General features: G+C 47.1%; 1 protein-coding gene across 1 annotated transcript in view; it reads right to left on the reverse strand.

Annotated features, from left to right (window-relative positions):
* Positions 1-312: 312 nt before the first annotated feature.
* LOC121583018 (tyrosine-protein kinase CSK) overlaps positions 313-17,466 on the reverse strand; it is a 35,331-nt gene continuing 18,177 nt past the window's right edge. The window contains exons 2-13 of the mRNA XM_041899228.2: positions 14,239-14,331; positions 9,984-10,097; positions 9,737-9,849; positions 7,089-7,308; positions 5,118-5,211; positions 4,780-4,845; positions 4,568-4,667; positions 4,353-4,443; positions 4,143-4,216; positions 3,716-3,911; positions 3,482-3,568; positions 313-1,702 (exon numbers count right to left, since the gene is read on the reverse strand). Of these exons, the coding sequence (XP_041755162.1) occupies positions 1,520-1,702; positions 3,482-3,568; positions 3,716-3,911; positions 4,143-4,216; positions 4,353-4,443; positions 4,568-4,667; positions 4,780-4,845; positions 5,118-5,211; positions 7,089-7,308; positions 9,737-9,849; positions 9,984-10,097; positions 14,239-14,253 (1,353 nt within the window). The 5' untranslated portion in view covers positions 14,254-14,331 and the 3' untranslated portion in view covers positions 313-1,519. The remainder of the gene's footprint in view (positions 1,703-3,481; positions 3,569-3,715; positions 3,912-4,142; positions 4,217-4,352; positions 4,444-4,567; positions 4,668-4,779; positions 4,846-5,117; positions 5,212-7,088; positions 7,309-9,736; positions 9,850-9,983; positions 10,098-14,238; positions 14,332-17,466) is intronic.

Consider the following 17,466-nt stretch of genomic DNA (forward strand, 5'->3'; position numbering starts at 1 on the left):
TCACAGTTCAGCCAAATAAGGTTATTTGGCCCAAGTATGTATGAACCCAGTATGTAAAGTGTGCGGAATGGATGTATTACCTGTGTGTAAATGAATATTTACTGTGTGTAATAGCATTATAATGAGTAGTGGTTCACTTCATATGGAAAAAACACCCAGGGCATCCCCAGTGGCCCGCTGCCCTGCTGTTTCCTCTATCATCCAGGACATTCACTCAGGCACATGATTGAATGGTACCCAGGTGATTTCAGAGGGGAGTCCCCTCACCCTGTGATGTCATAGTGTTGACTGTTGACGTTCTTTCCACACTGGTCAGATGGAATGATTTATTCATAATCATGGTAGCATAATAAAACAATGAACATTGAAAGCACCGACAGTTAAACCCAAGGCCTCTCGCATGGCATGCACATACCCAACCCCAGCCTTCACTTCACACGGACACTAAAACATTCTTATATCCTTCAGTCTTTCTTTTCTTGGCTTCTTCCTTCCTTTAAGTTGTCCTTTTTAGATTCTCATCTTTTCATTTTTTAGTTCTTTTTTTAATCCTTTAAATATATTTTAATATAAAACAAGCCCACATATGATGAATCTACCATGTTGAGACCTGCCCCTCCCTCCCCTGTTCTGTAGTCCTGTGTTGAGTTGGAGATAAAGAGTCTCAGCTGGGAAGCTCCTATGTCCTGGGTGTGTTCTAGCCTCTTGTCCTCTCAAATGTTCACCTTCTCTTTAACGGACATAGAAGAACCTGTTCTGGAGCCGAGGGGGACAACAGCACAAAGCAAATGAACCAACAACCCCCCGGAGAAAGAAAAATAAAAAAAATATTTATTTTAAAAAATGAATAAAAAAACAACTGATTAGTCCGACTGGAGAAGTAGGTTCTGGAGGCTGAGGGAGTCTGGAGCTCTGTATACTGGAGGCACTTTGGCACAGAGCGAAGGCCCCAAGCAAGGCCCCACACACGGACACACACAGGAGGGTGAGGGACAGAGGGCATGCAGCGCCACACTACCAACCAACAGAGATACAGGAATGATCAGAGCACAGATAGAGGGAAGGAGAGATTGAGAGCATCTGACAAACTTGTGGAGGAAAAGGCCAGCCTCCCCCATTATCATCATGTTTTAGAGAGGAAGAAAATCTGAAAAGAGTTTCCAAGGAGAGGACAAAGCCAGTGGAGAGACTGGGAGAACAGGAGGAGGAGGGGGGGATAGAGGGAGGCCGATGGACTGGAGAGAGAGGAAGAGAACCAGCCAGTAGAAAGCTATACAACACATACAGGACTTCTGTTCCTTTCTTTCAGAAGAGTAGAGGGGGAAGGTAACACAGGGGAGGGTTGACTACAGTCCAAGAGGAAAACAGGTGTAGGTGAGGTCTCAGGTAGGGTGTGGTCCACAGGTGAGGCAGGCAGATGAGTTCCAGTCCTGCTCCAGTTAGTTTCCCCCAGCCCGGCCCGGACGCTCCCACTATCCCTCCCTCCGCTCTAGGCTGCTGCGTCTCCCCTCCCTGCCCCTCACAGGTAGAGCTCTTTGGCTCTGATATGCGACAGCTTGTCTCTCAGCATGCGGAAGGAGGGCCGCAGCCCCACGTCCAGGGTCCAGCACTGCTTCATGACGTCGTACACCACCACCGGGCAGCCCTCGGGTGCATCCATCTTGTAACCCTTCTCCACCCGCGGCACCACCTCCTTCAGGGGCTGAGGAGCAGAGAGGAGGGTGTTATCAACTCAACCACATACTGTACTATTATAGTGCCTTCGGAAAGTACTCAGACCCCTTGACTGTTTTGTTACAGCCTTATTCTAAAATTGATTTCTTTTTTTAAATCTCAGCAATCTCCACACAATACCCCATAATGACAAAGCAAAAACAGGATGGTATAAATGTTTGCAAACATAAAAAATAAACAGAAATACCTTATTTACATAAGTATTCAGACCCTTTGCTATGAGACACGAAATTGAGCGCAGGTGCATCCTGTTTCCATTGATCATCCTTGAGATGTTTCTACAACTTGATTGGAGTCCACCTGTGGTAAATTCAATTGATTGTACAATATTTGGAAAGGCACACACCAGTCTATATAAGGTCCCACAGTTGACAGTGCACGTCAGAGCAAAAACCAAGCCATGAGGTCGAAGGAATTGTCCGTAGAGCCAGAGACACAGATCTGGGGAAGGGTACCAAAACATTTCTGCAGCATTGAAGGTCCCCAAGAACACAGTGGCCTCCATCACTCTTAAATGGAAGAAGTTTGGAACCACCAAGACTCTTCCTAGAGCTGGCCTCCCGGCCAAAACGAGCAATCGGGGGAGAAGGGCCTTGGTCAGGGAGGTGACCAAGAACCTGATGGTCACTCTGACAGAGCTCTAGAGTTCCTCTGTGGAGATGGGTGAACCTTCCAGAAGGACAACCATCTCTGCAGTACTCCACAAAATCAGGCCTTTATGGTAGTGTGGCCACACGGAAGCCATTCCTCAGTAAAAGGCACATGACAGCCCGCTTGGAGTTTACCAAAAGGCACCTAAAGAATCTCAGACCATGAGAAACAAGATTCTCTGGTCTAATGAAACCAAGATGTAACTCTTTGGCCTGAATGCCAAGCGTCACATCTGGAGGAAACCTGTCACCATCCCTACGGTGAAGCATGGTGGTGGCAGCATCATGCTGTGGGGATGTTTTTCAATGGCAGGGACTAGGAGACTAGTCAGGATCGAGGGAAAGATGAATGGAGCAAAGTACAGAGAGATCCTTGATGAAAACCTGCTCCAGAGCGCTCAGGACCTCAGACTGGGGCGAAGGTTCACTTTCCAACAGGACAACAACCCTAAGCACACAGCCAAGTCAACGCAGGAGTTGCTTCGGGACAAGTCTCTGAGTGGCCCAGCCAGAGCCCGGACTTGAACCCGATCAAACATCTCTGGAGAGACCTGAAAATAGCTGTGCAGCAACGCTCCCCATCCAACCTGACAGAGCTTGAGAGGATCTGCAGAGAACAATGGGAGAAACTCCACAAATACAGGTGTCACACCCAAGAAGACTCAAGGCTGAAATCGCTGCCAAAGGTGCTTCAACAAAGTACTGAGTAAAGGGTATGAATACTTATGTAAGTGTTATATTTCAGTTGTTTATTTTGAATAAATTAGCAAAACATTTTGCTTTATCATAATGGGGTATTGTGAGTAGACTGATGAACAAAAGTAACTATTTAATCCATTTTAGAATAAGGCTGTAACCTAACAAAATGTGGAAAAAGTCAAGGGGTCTGAATACTTTCCGAAGGCACTGTATGTTCTAACATCCTTCACTGTCTGAACAGTGGTGTCAACTTATCTGCATGTGCACGAATTTCATATCTATCAAATGATATGAAATACATCACACATCTAGATCTCTATTTTTGCCTCACATTGGAGAAGGCAATATAGATAAGGCTGCTGCCCCCTGCTGGAGTCACCTTACAATATCATACTTACAATTCTGGGGTAAGGCACACGCCCAAAGGAGTAGATCTCCCAAAGCAGGATACCATAACTCCACACGTCTGACTTAGTGGAGAACCTCTGGAGGGAGCAAAGGGAGAGACTGAGGTCAACTACACAAGACACCACAGACACAAAGACAAACAGAGCTTAGGATACACTATGAGCATACTCCAATCTACGCTCCCCTCCCTCATTCGTCCAATCTCCTCCCTTTTTCCCCCTCACCTTCTCTCGCAGGGCTTCGGGGGAGGTCCATTTGACGGGCAGTTTGGCAGTGTCCTGTGTGGACGAGGCCTCCTTGGTCAGACCAAAGTCGCTGACCTTGGCGATGTTGTCGTCAGACACCAGCACGTTCCGGGCCGCCAGGTCTCTGTGCACAAAGTTATTGGCCTCCAGGTATTCCATGGCTTCACACACGTCACTGCACGGCAGGGGAGAGCGAGGAGAGAAGGGGTCACCAAATGGAGATGTGAGAGAGACAAAAAGAGAAACAATGGGATCACTCAGCCAAGACAAATGACTCATTTCATTGCAGATAAGTGATACCAATAACCATTTAAAATACTTTGAATTCTGGCTTCCTCTCCAGGGAAATCACATTATAATTGAATAAAGACATCCAATACTGCAAAACTTCCTGTGGATGACTTACAGTGAGAATTTGAGCAAACAGTCTCCTCCCAGCACAGTCCGTCCTCGAGAACGGAGGTAGTCCACTAGACTGCCCTGTGGTGGGGGGGAGGGGGAGAGGGGGATGGCTGTCAAGCTGGGAAGTAGGAACAGACACTATCATAAAGGGACAGTGGACTCCAGACAGTGGATACAGTAGTCCCTGGTCCAGCAATACAGTAGACTGAAGTACCTTGGCCATGTACTCTGTGACGATGTAGAGACTGCCCCTCTCCTCCACGATCACCCCCAGCAGCTGAACCAGGTTGTTGTGCCTCAGTTGCCTGCAGGGTAGAGAGAGGGTTTTTAGTGACACAGCCACACTCTAAGGTGTACAGACACAGAAACACAGTCATAAGGTATTAAAGAAAGTGCGTAAGACCATAAAACAGAATGGTTGAGACTTACGTCATGACGGAGGCCTCAGCGATGAACGCCTGGGCCGTGGCATCGTGTTTGATGCACTTCACTGCCACCTTGGTCCCTCTGTAGTCCCCCACCATCACATCTGAACAGGACAGATACATAGATGTAACACTGGACAACGACACACACGCCTCACATGGGGATGGACAGAGACACTTCTCTTTATAAGTACTGGTCTCAGTTAGGGTCTTTACCTCCAAACTCCCCTTTGCCAATGGTCTGGATGAGCTTGAGTTCCTTTCTGTTCAAGGCCCAGCCGCCTGTGGAGCAGCGGCAGAGAGAGGAGAGAGAGAAAGAGAGATGGAAAGAAAGTCAGACTGGTTCCAGCAGTACTAATGAAACAGCATCCTTCCCCAGACAGAGCAAAGCACTTCAGCACAGAGCACAAGGTTAAAGACTTACCGCTGATTCAAGTCATTAAGCCCAGGTTTACTGTACTACAGAAGATACAAGACTGAGTCACTGTGTGTATTCTTACAGACCAAGAGTGACTCAAGAGAATGGGAACACAAGGTTAGTAAAGTGTTCTTACTCCTGGAGAATTCATCCTGGGCGGCCACCGTTCCCTCCATCAGCTTTGGCTTGATGAGTCTGGTACAGAGGCCGTCGGCGTCTTTGGTGTAGTGCTGAATGGAGAGAGGAGAGAGACAGTACCTGGTGAGTTGGGTAGTGTGTATATCAATAGTAGCTGCATAGTCACAATGAGGTGGTAGAACTGCATGTCAACCGTATGTCAAAGATAGACAACAAAGAGCGGGAGTCAAGAAGGGTCTCAGCAGTCTGGGGTGAAAAGGATGCTGGGATTGGAGGGCTAGAGGGGACTCTGCTAATTAACAGGAGAAGCATGGGAATTGTGTGTTTGGTGGTGAGAGAGGTCACTAACTGCACCTTCACTTTAGATACACACTCACATAATCCTGTCGACACCAACTGATCTTCATGTGATCAGGTTAACCAGTCACAAACACACTGCCCATCTTTTTGATGTATGATTAGTTTGTTAAACAATGGAGAAGCACCCAGTCATTGACTGTAATCTGACTGCCACGGTCTGTTTTACATGCGAGTAGCATTCACAACCACCAGAGGGCAGCACGGTACAGGAACTATTGCCTCTACAAGCTACTAAACATAGATCAAATATAGTCATGTCAACACCATATTTGAGCTTTAAAGACCCATTATCAAATTAGCACATAACTTCTTCATATTTGCGGTCATGAAACCAAGGTTATATAACTGATATTTGGATAATGCAAAAATACTCAATGTGCCTGAATACACACTTGAATCTCCACACATTAGTACCCACCATCCATAACAACAACCCAAGTACTTAACATGTGCATGCCTAATCCCTTAAATGCAACAGTGTTTGATTGCTATTGTGTGGTTAACACCACAAATCCCACTGGATGTGGGTGTATTGACAGGGAAGGGCAACTTGTGTGTGTGCGTGGGCATGCGTGTGTGTACCCATGTGGAGCCTGTTGTGACAGGCCAGTCAGAGCAAGGGGAAAAGGAACGAGCTAGAAATCACACAGGAATGTGAGAAATCCAGTCACAGGCGCTATTAGAGAGGGGGCGAGAAAGAGCGAGAGAGTGGGCGAGAAAGGGGGGGCGCGAGAGAGAGAGAGAAGTGGGGGGGCGAGAGAGAGAGGGGGGACGCAGGAGGAATAAGCAGAGGATTGTGGGTGTGCTGGTTAGACAGATGGTCCTCGGTGCCAGTGTGCAGATTCCTGCCTAAATCCCAGCAGCGCCGCTGGGAAGGAGATGAGCGTTAATTAAAAGTGTGATTGCAAACAATCTAGCTAGAAGCCTGATGGAGCATCTTATCTCTGGGGAAGAGAGACCTTTCCCACCATGGCCCAATTCCTCCCTTTCTTAACACACTGACTCAGCCCTACTGCTGTGGTAGAGGCTGTCTAATAGACCACGCAGCAGTCTCCCTCCACTAGGACTGGGAATTTCCAGGGACCTCACGATATGATATCATGATACTTAGGTGCCGATCCGATATGTATTGCGATTCGATACTGCAATTTTGTTGCGATTTCATGTTCCAAACAATATTGCTCACTATATGTCTGCTGCAGAGAGACAAGAGGGCATGAGAAAAGTTTTGATCAGTCATGGAAATAAAAGTGCTGAAAACATGTTGGCTGCCTATTTAAAAAGAAGACTGAACAAGCTATAGGATGAAAAATACCAGGTATAGCCAACTAGCGCTAGCTAACGTTAGCTAGCAAAGAAAATATACGTTTTTATTTATTTTTACAAATCAATACTTGGAGTCAAAGTATCAATATAATATTGTCCAAAATAATATTGATTCCCCCCCCATCAATACCCTCCACCCCCTTTGCCTTCTCTAACTATGTGACTAAGCGTCATTGACGAGTACCTTACCACCGTACAGGATAGGCAGTGTGTGAGCTGAGGGGGTAGCCTAAACACTAAGAAATAGGGAGTGTTTCGGACTAACTGGCTGACACAGCCTTACCTCCACCAGCTGCATGAGGTTCTCGAAGAACTCCTCCTCGTCGATGCTGAGCTTGCCGTTGTGATAGATGATGCGGTAGTGCTCCACCTTGCCTTCACAGCTGACACACAGGGTGTAGTCCCCGGGGTAGTTGGTGCTCTCCCTCGCCAGGAACAGACCCGTCTCTGGGGGGTAGAGGAGGCGCTCTGCCTGCTCCCGCGTTATCTTACCATGGAACCATCTGAAGAGGGACAGGAGGAGGAGAGAGGGGGACGGACAGGACAGAGATAGGGCCTTAATGGACTACAGAAATGACCATACCAATGTCATCAAAATACATAAAGGGTCAAAAGACAAGCTAATAATTAGAGGGGAGATCTACTCATTATTATTGCTAGCATGCAATGTTGGCCATGTAATACCCATACAAAGCCCTGTATTAAAATAGTTTATAAACAGTCAGCCATAGACACAAGGTAAAGGGGACAATAGCAGTAGTTCAGCATAATGTAAGGCAGTGGTATTTCTAGGCGGTTGTGCTTAGAGCAGTGGAGTGAGCCTGTCTGTGTCTCAAGGAGCCAGTGAGAAAGTGCCTTGGCATAAACAGGAAACGCCGACCCACACACAAACACACAGGGGCAGGCAGAGTCGGAAACTGACACAGGCTCTGCAATAACAGGAAAATGCAAAGCAGCTCAGGGCAGGCAAGACGCAGGGCAGGGCCTGCCAGACCTCTCCATTCACAGGGAGGTGAGACCACACAAAGAGCAGCACAGCGTCTCTCCTCACCTCAGAACACAGTCTATGAAACCTGCCCTCGGCTGACCGCAAGGCAAGCTGCAGGACACTGGACTAACACTGGCTTTATAAAGCTCTCTTAGGGAAAACACATGTGGTTCCCTTCTTTGTTTTAGCTCAAGCTATTAAACACGGCCCCTACCTCACCTCTCATGTATAACATCTATAGGCTTTTACTGGATAAACCCCACCCCTTGCTTGGCTTTCTCCTTAAGATCATTTATCTCTTATCTATTCCACCCATGTAGTAGAACCTAACACAGAATCCCCCAGCAGTATGTAAACAGTAGCAGCAGGACTGAGGTCCACAGGGGTCTCTGGGGGCTGGCGAGTTAAGGGTAATCAAAGTGTGTAATTGATTTACACACTTCCCTCCCTCCCTCCGTTGCCCAGCACCAAGACAGACAGACAGAGCAGGGCCTGTGCTGTGCAAAGCGGCTTAATGCGGAGGGAGGATTGAGTTGATTAGATCAGCGGAGCTGCTTCTCCATGGACAGCAGCCTCCTTAACTCCCATTAATCTGAGAGCAGGCGCCAGTAAGCCAGAAGTCAGCCAAATACTGAGTAACCAACAGCCAAAACACAGGAGGAGCACACAGGAGCTACACAGTAGCTACCAGCCAAACATATGACCAACCAGTCAAACACAGGAGGAGCACACAGGAGCAACCAGTCAGGCCATGTAATGAGGAAGCAGGGCATGTAATATGTGTCATTTATATGTTGCAGTTTGTGCTACTCATTATCATTAGTCATACGATGGGAGAAAGGGAAAACAGGCTGCTAGAAGTAAGGGGAAAATGGAGTAAGGAAGGACAGTGGGGAAGGACGTAGGAGAAACTGCAGTGAGCAGGAGACGGAGGCCTTTTGTCAGTCTTCTTTAGGGTGGTACTGTATCCCCTCTCCCTACCAACAGGAGTAGATGACTACCAGCAGGTGACAGCAGTGAGCTGTGAGGTCAGAGAGCAGCATCTCTCAGGGTGTGGAGACCAACAGACCCAAGAACACAGCTGACACTGTTACCAATTCATAACATCATAACAACCCCCCCCCCCCCTCGGACTCTCACCACTAACCACTCCTCTCTGAGGGGATGTATCATTGGCTGTATTTACAGAGAGTTTGCTCTCTTACAGCTGAAGGAGAGTAGGAGGGCAGTGGGCTCTGCTCGGTCCCTCCACTGGTGACCTCTACTTCATAAGGACAGCAGACCCTCTCCCTCCAGCCAGTTCCCTGTCCAGTGGAGTAGCCTTGCCTTTGTCCTTCCTTGTAACACTTGACTGGTCGCCCTTCACCACACAGCTTGAGCTTTCCTCTCCTCAGCTGGGTGGTTAAGCTCAGAAGATGGGGATGGTGGGGGAGAGAGTCTGCAGTGTGTGTGTGTGTGTGTGACACAGAGAGAGGGAGAGAGAGAGACACACACCATCAGTGTGTTTTGGTCCAGCACGTTTGAGTGCAGCAACCTCAGCCACCTGACTGGCATCATCTCCCAGCCTTGTCCTGTGTGTGTGTGTGTGTGAGAGAGAACTCTGCAATTTCCTCCTGGCCTCCTGTTTTATACCATTTGCATATGTCTTTTGTTTTTTTCCTCTTTTGAAATAACTGTCCCTTCAAAGAGCCGATTCAAATCGCAGCGCCAGTTAGCCCCACCCACAGTGGCAGGCAGCCACCCAGAGAGCAGCGAAGGGACAGAGGAGGCAAAAGACAACAAATATATTACCAACGTCTCCTATCAGGCCTTTGTAACACTCCATTTCTGATTAACTAAGCCCCATATTCAGACCTTTATTATACAGTGAAACATGGGAACTCCTCACAGGTAAAAGCACATCCTGTGTGACAGAGCAGCAAGGTACTGTCTTGTGTACTTACGGCATAAGACTGAGTTTTCCCCCTGACTTGACCCCTTCCCTTTTCTGGACGTAGTTAGCTGGGATGGTTCCCTCTCTGCCCACTGTGTTCTTCGCTTTGTACCAGTTGGGATCCTGAAACAGCAGTAGAAACACCCTTTAACACAGCTGTATAATACCACAGCTGTATAAAAAGTCCAGCACCATAACGGTTTTACATTGACATAGGAATGCCATTTCCTCAGTAAAGAAAGGTGAGCCTTGCTTACCCTGGTGACTCCGATGATGGTCAACACATCTCCTTTACAGAAAGGCAGGTCCTGTTCATTCGTCGACTGGAAGTTGTACTTGGCTACACACTCTGTGCCAGGCAACCATGGCACCTAGGTCACGAGTGAAGAGGAGAGGAGCTGTTATAACTGAGATTGAAGGTTACAGATAGTCATAGCTTGGACGAGTGACTTGCATTTACGTAATTGACACTCAGGGAGAAATTCAATTGCCCTAGGGTTACAATAACACATTATCACAAGCATATAAAGGTCTACAATTCAATGGTAGCTTGACTGGTTTGTCCTATATGCTGTTTAGCCCATATAGAATTGTGGGCCTATTCTTAGGCATTAACTGTGAGGCTCCTACGTCTAACCGGTGACGTTGTGGCGTCAGTGTTGTAATTAACAATATCTTTCATAGGAGTCATGGTTGTATGTTATCGGTTAGAGGCAATGAGAGTACAAAGCAGCAGGTGTGTGACAGACTGGCTGCATCCGAAATGGCACCCTATTCCCTAGAGGCTCTGGTCAGTAGTAGTGCACTATATAGGGAATAGGGTGGGACGCAGCCAGAAGTAGTGCACTATATAGGGAATAGGGTGGGACACAGCCAGAAGTAGTGCACTATATGGGGAATAGGGTGGGACGCAGCCAGAAGTAGTGCACTATATAGGGAATAGGGTGGGACGCAGCCAGAAGTAGAGCACTATATAGGGAATAGGGTGGGACGCAGCCAGAAGTAGTGCACTATATGGGGAATAGGGTGGGACGCAGCCAGAAGTAGTGCACTATATAGGGAATAGGGTGGGACGCAGCCAGAAGTAGTGCACTATATAGGGAATAGGGTGGGACGCAGCCAGAAGTAGTGCACTATATAGGGAATAGGGTGGGACGCAGCCAGAAGTAGTGCACTATATAGGGAATAGGGTGGGACGCAGCCAGAAGTAGAGCACTATATAGGGAATAGGGTGGGACACAGCCAGAAGTAGAGCACTATATAGGGAATAGGGTGGGACGCAGCCAGAAGTAGAGCACTATATAGGGAATAGGGTGGGACGCAGCCAGAAGTAGAGCACTATATGGGGAATAGGGTGGGACGCAGCCAGAAGTAGAGCACTATATGGGGAATAGGGTGGGACGCAGACAGAAGTAGTGCACTATATAGGGAATAGGGTGGGACACAGCCAGAAGTAGTGCACTATATAGGGAATAGGGTGGGACGCAGCCAGAAGTAGTGCACTATATAGGGAATAGGGTGGGACGCAGCCAGAAGTAGTGCACTATATAGGGAATAGGGTGGGACGCAGACAGAAGTAGTGCACTATATAGGGAATAGGGTGGGACGCAGCCAGAAGTAGTGCACTATATAGGGAATAGGGTGGGACACAGCCAGAAGTAGAGCACTATATGGGGAATAGGGTGGGACGCAGCCAGAAGTAGTGCACTATATAGGGAATAGGGTGGGACGCAGCCAGAAGTAGTGCACTATATAGGGAATAGGGTGGGACGCAGCCAGAAGTAGTGCACTATATAGGGAATAGGGTGGGACGCAGCCAGAAGTAGTGCACTATATAGGGAATAGGGTGGGACGCAGCCAGAAGTAGAGCACTATATGGGGAATAGGGTGGGACGCAGCCAGAAGTAGAGCACTATATAGGGAATAGGGTGGGACGCAGCCAGAAGTAGTGCACTATATGGGGAATAGGGTGGGACGCAGACAGAAGTAGTGCACTATATAGGGAATAGGGTGGGGACGCAGCCAGAAGTAGTGCACTATATAGGGAATAGGGTGGGACGCAGCCAGAAGTAGTGCACTATATAGGGAATAGGGTGGGACGCAGACAGAAGTAGTGCACTATATAGGGAATAGGGTGGGACGCAGCCAGAAGTAGTGCACTATATAGGGAATAGGGTGGGACGCAGCCAGAAGTAGAGCACTATATGGGGAATAGGGTGGGACGCAGCCAGAAGTAGTGCACTATATAGGGAATAGGGTGGGACGCAGCCAGAAGTAGAGCACTATATAGGGAATAGGGTGGGACGCAGACAGAAGTAGTGCACTATATAGGGAATAGGGTGGGACGCAGCCAGAAGTAGTGCACTATATAGGGAATAGGGTGGGACGCAGCCAGAAGTAGAGCACTATATGGGGAATAGGGTGGGGACGCAGCCAGAAGTAGAGCACTATATAGGGAATAGGGTGGGACGCAGCCAGAAGTAGAGCACTATATGGGGAATAGGGTGGGACGCAGCCAGAAGTAGAGCACTATATAGGGAATAGGGTGGGACGCAGCCAGAAGTAGTGCACTATATAGGGAATAGGGTGGGACGCAGCCAGAAGTAGAGCACTATATAGGGAATAGGGTGGGACGCAGCCACTATCCTCATATAACCTGGTGTATTCCTGAAGCAATGCACTACGCACAGCTCTGTGTGTCTGATAACGTTATCTGGACACATCCCTCAATCATTTCACGATAGGAGTCAAAGAGAGATGAGCGTCACAGAGGGAGCGATGTGAGAGTTATGTACTGTTGTGTGCCAAATATTAAAATAATTTGGGTTGATAAGCAAATGTGAAGCCGGGGGATGCAGGGGGGTGGTAATCATCCTATGCAGCTGTTGCCAGATGATAAGCAGAAGCACTAATGTCAGTCAGTTGGGAAATATGACACTTCTGAAAGGGGCAGGGCACATTACAATGTGTGTGTGTGTGTGTGTGTAAGTAGTATTCGTGCGTTGGTGATGCGCGGGTTGACTCATAACCTTCAGTCCCAGCGGTTATATCTGCGGGGCAGGCGCGTTTAGGGTCATGAAATATTGTGTGGATGAAGGGCGGGTGGGTTGAATAAAGAGAAAACAATACCTTTAAAAAAGTATATCATTCTTGTGCAACTTATATCTATAGGCTACATTGAGGTTTTTCTTTCATTATTTTAGGCTATCTGACATTAGTATGTCAGCCTGGGCTTTAGGGCGCAACTGTACGTACGGCAAACAGCCTACACGCCAATCACAAAATGCTTTTGAAAATAAAGAGAAGGGAGGCCAGAAAAGTCATGTTTTGGAAAGATTTGGTGAAGTGGTAAGAGAGGATGATTGCAGTGTTATGTGTGATGATTGTGAGGCTCTGTACAAATTCGACAGTCACAAGACGGGGACTCCAAATAGGCCTATGGCACGTCAAGGGAACTGCAGCCTATTGTTCAGATGGGTTAAATGGAAACTGAAATCTGGACACTATAACCTCTCTCATAGCCTTAATATTAACTCCTGCAGAATTAAGCATTTCTTGTAGTAAAATGATACACCAAATGTAGGCAAATATTCTGTATTTCTTTCAGCATCTTGAGAGAATGCAAATGCAGTGTTAACACCTCTACATGCGGTATCTATCTTTATTGGCATCATAAAAGCTGATAGTATATCAACCACATAAAATATGCATCCAAGCAGAACTTAAATCTTATCAGAAACATGTTGGGTCGTTTTAATAGCTTTCTATTTTCTTACAACCAGTCAAACTGATGTCATTTGGAAACTGCACAGAAAATCTTCCCAGTTTCTTTAGAGTTATTGAATTTTTTCGGCCGGTCCCTAAACATCTTTGCTCCGTGAAAGAAGCAGAGATGACAGAGCACTTTACCGATGTCAACTAGATTGCAGCATTAATTCTATCGATTTATTACATTTTGGTGAGCAAGGATTTATTTAGTCTTCTAGGGCAGCGATTCTCAACTGGTGGGTGGTTATGAGTGGGTTGTAGGTGTCCCCCCCCCCAAAAAAAAATATCTAATTAATTAATTAAAACATTTATGAAAAAATACTCCAGTCTAAACAAACGTAAACGACCAGGTAGAAAGTGTGTAGAAATTATAATGAACTTATTCAATATTGGGTCACGACTGAGACAACCTGGTTCAATTTGGGTCCAGATGCAACACCAGTTGAGAACCACTGTTCTAAGGCAACAACATATAATGACAGAAGAGAAGCTGCAGGTATGTAATTATAGACTAGTTGACTAATAGCCTACCAAAAGAATCCTGCACCCCCTACCAAAAAATTGTTCCGCTCTGTCTGACTGTAGCCTAAAGTGCATTTTCTATATTAGAGGGTTAGGGTCAGTCGTGGGCCTCAGATTTTCACATATAGTTGCGGATGGGTTATTAGCAATCGCAAGCAGGGATGAACAAACAGCTGACCTGCGCACTACTAGCGTGCGTGTGTAGGTGTGTTCTCCTCTCACCTGGATCCCAGACATGGTAAAGGGGGTGGGGGAGGGGGGAAGCAGGTGAGGTGTCCTCAGGCAGGTGTCACTGGTCAGCTGGTACCATCAGAGCTGTAGGACAACAGAAGAGAAGACAGACAGTCAATCACCATGTATTGTGGTTACCGCTGACAGACTAACATCACACTGGGACAGGATCTAGGCTCAGCCAAAATAGGCCTGGTAGAGAACCACATCATGTGGTCTGGTGAGTAAGCAAAAGAGAACCAGATTCAAATGTTACTCTGTAGTTTCTGTTAAACAGATTCAAATCTGCAGTTTCCTTTCTGTCAACTCAGTCGCTGTGAAGAAGATTTATGTGCAGAGGGAAAATAATAGCCTACTGACACTACCTTGCTTTTCAACCAAGGCGCATGAACACTGGAGCAAGCTGAAGATGAAGAAAGAAGCTTAATGTGCTCTTATAAACTGCAATAATAGCCTACGTACCAGAATGAGTCAAATATAGCCCCCAGAAAAAAAGACTCCTTTATGCTAATAAGCATTTCTAAGAGCTAATAATTACTCCTCTGTCCACTATGACCTTCAGAGCGAGGCGAATGCAGGAGAGTTGATCCGCCCAAAGGAACAGATGCCTCCCTCTGCCTGTTGTCTGCTGCTCTGCTCTCTAAAGCTAAACCCACCACTATCTCAGCTCATCTGTGGCAGGCAGGGCTCTGTGCTGTGAGAGCGGAATGATCTGTATTGGCTGGAGGTAGCCTACCCTACAGTGTTTCTACCCTACATGTAGCCTACAGTATACAGGCAGCTCTGAGAGAGAAATATGATCTGTATTGGCTGGACCTAGGCTACAGTAGCGAGCAATATGATCTGTATTGGCTGGACCTAGGCTACAGTAGCGAGCAATATGATCTGTATTGGCTGGACCTAGGCTACAGTAGCGAGCAATATGATCTGTATTGGCTGGACCTAGGCTACAGTAGCGAGCAGTATGATCTGTATTGGCTGGACCTAGGCTACAGTATGCAGGCAGAACACAGCAGATGCCTGGCCTGAAGCGTGTCTCTGTGCTCTGTCCCTGAGGATGAGAACGAGGAGGCCGGAGAAAAGACTGGAGGCACACGACAAGGTCAAATCACGACAGGAGGGCCAGTACAGTATCTCACCAGTCAACCCACTGCCTCGCTCACACCCTCATCTACTGCCTCTCTCCTGCATCTCACTTCAGACCGCCCGAGAACAGGAAGTGAGGGGGAACTGAGAAGTGGAAATGGCTGACTCGTATTTTCCGACGGCTTGGTGGTGGGGGGGGGGAATTAGGCTCTAATAAATGTCTCTCACTATTGTAAATCGGTGCTCTGTCTGTAGCGAAGTGGGAGGCACTGGCACTCTGACCAGGGACTCTATTCACTGGCAACATTCTTTACAGTGCTGCCGTTTGGCTGTGGTAGTGTCCAGCCTGTCCATGTTATGTGGACAGCAGCCCCACCCAGCCAGATACTGATTGTAACCTGGTGCTTTTGGAACTCCATAAATGTACTGTAGAATTCTAGAGCCATTCAATTATGCATGTCCACTGTCCAGAAGGCCTAGGTGGGCTGGCTGGTCTCATCCATACAGCCACTACAGTGTATCAATGGCCTCACAGCACAACAGACCCAGAGCACTGCTAGGCCTATATCCTGTGTTAAAACAGGAAGCTGGCTAATTGCAGACTGTTGCAGATCTGTATGCAAACTGACATAGCCAAATATAGCAGCTCTGGTATACCCAGAGGGCACCCATTTTTCTATTTGCCATTCTTAGTGTCAGTCAGTGCAAAAGGGAAAGCATCACGCCAAAACCTGTTGGTTTTAATAATAAAGATGCATTTCTTTAATCTAGCCTATTTCCATTGTCCTCCAAGAGGGACTGAATATCCTCCTCACTTCAGTGTCAGTCAGCATGTGTGTGTGAAACAGCCATATTCCATCATCCATGGCTCCTATAGTGCTGGTGAAAGGAGATGATTCAACACAGAGCTGGTGAGGAAATCCAGGCAAGGTTTCTGAACCAAGGTAAGGCGGCGGATTATGTCTGAGAAATGAGCTCAATTCCAGCAGCAGTGCTGACGTCCTGAGGTCAAAGACAGAGATGCTTAGCGCCCATTCAGCAAGTCAAGTTCACTGAGCTGCCTACACACACACAGACGCAGCCATGTGAGTGATGCTCTATACCTCCGAGCGTAATCTTCTCCTTTCCCACTCACTCATCCCCTCTATTCTTTTCAGCTGTCGCAGGCGCCCTGCTGATATCGCTACCGTGGAAACCCACTGAGTGATGTAACACACACACTATACAGCCATGATAACTGCCTCTTCATATAGCGGGACACTCCTTTCTCCGCTGAGTTCAATGACTCATTATGTGCACCATTTAGACTACATTCACACTAGGTCTACATCAATCCAGTCACAGAGCCAAGAAATACTGCTGAGAAAGAGACACCGTACTACAGGCCATCCATAAACTACATTTTACAAGCATAGATCTCCACTTTCAGCCATCTAGTTGGAAGAAAAACTTTACGCCACTCTCCAGTGTTTAGAAAACAAATCTCTGAAAGGAAAACCATCAATCCAAAACCTCTCATAGTACTCTTCTCTCTAGCCATCTAGTGTTGAATGAACACTACTGACAGCCATAGTAAATCTACTATTTCTACCATGTTATGCTTATGTGTGGTCAACAACCACTAAGCAAGCAAGTAGGTACTCCGTGTGTGTGTGTGTGTGTGTGTGTGTGTGTGTGTGTGTGTGTGTGTGTGTGTGTCTTCAGGTGTACAGTGAGATCATTTTGCTTGTGCAGTCAGTGTGCTACTGATTGTTTTCCTGTGCTGGCTGAAGTCTCCATGGCTGCAGCTGGTAGGAAGTGAACAGTAATTCACACTTCCTTTCAAAAACAACCACACACACACAATCATGATTAGGCCTACAGTATATTACAACTATGCTAGTGAGAGACAAAGAGCGTTGCGTAGGTGCCACATTCTGAAAACTCTATTCTGAGTAGTAAGCTAATGTTTCTCCACAGCCTATGCATGACAGGTTGCTCCAGTTAGACATGGATGGTGCAGAGGTGAGTTCACATTTCAGAACTCAACTACCTCACATGACCCAAGTGTCTGGCAGTGGTGGTCAGTGCCGTTCAAGATTAGGGAGGATTCTTTTTTTTAACTGAGCATGGCCTTATTTTTATTAAAGCATA

The sequence above is a fragment of the Coregonus clupeaformis genome, unplaced genomic scaffold (assembly GCF_020615455.1).
Source record: "Coregonus clupeaformis isolate EN_2021a unplaced genomic scaffold, ASM2061545v1 scaf1159, whole genome shotgun sequence".
In the NCBI taxonomy this organism is placed as follows: domain Eukaryota; kingdom Metazoa; phylum Chordata; class Actinopteri; order Salmoniformes; family Salmonidae; genus Coregonus; species Coregonus clupeaformis.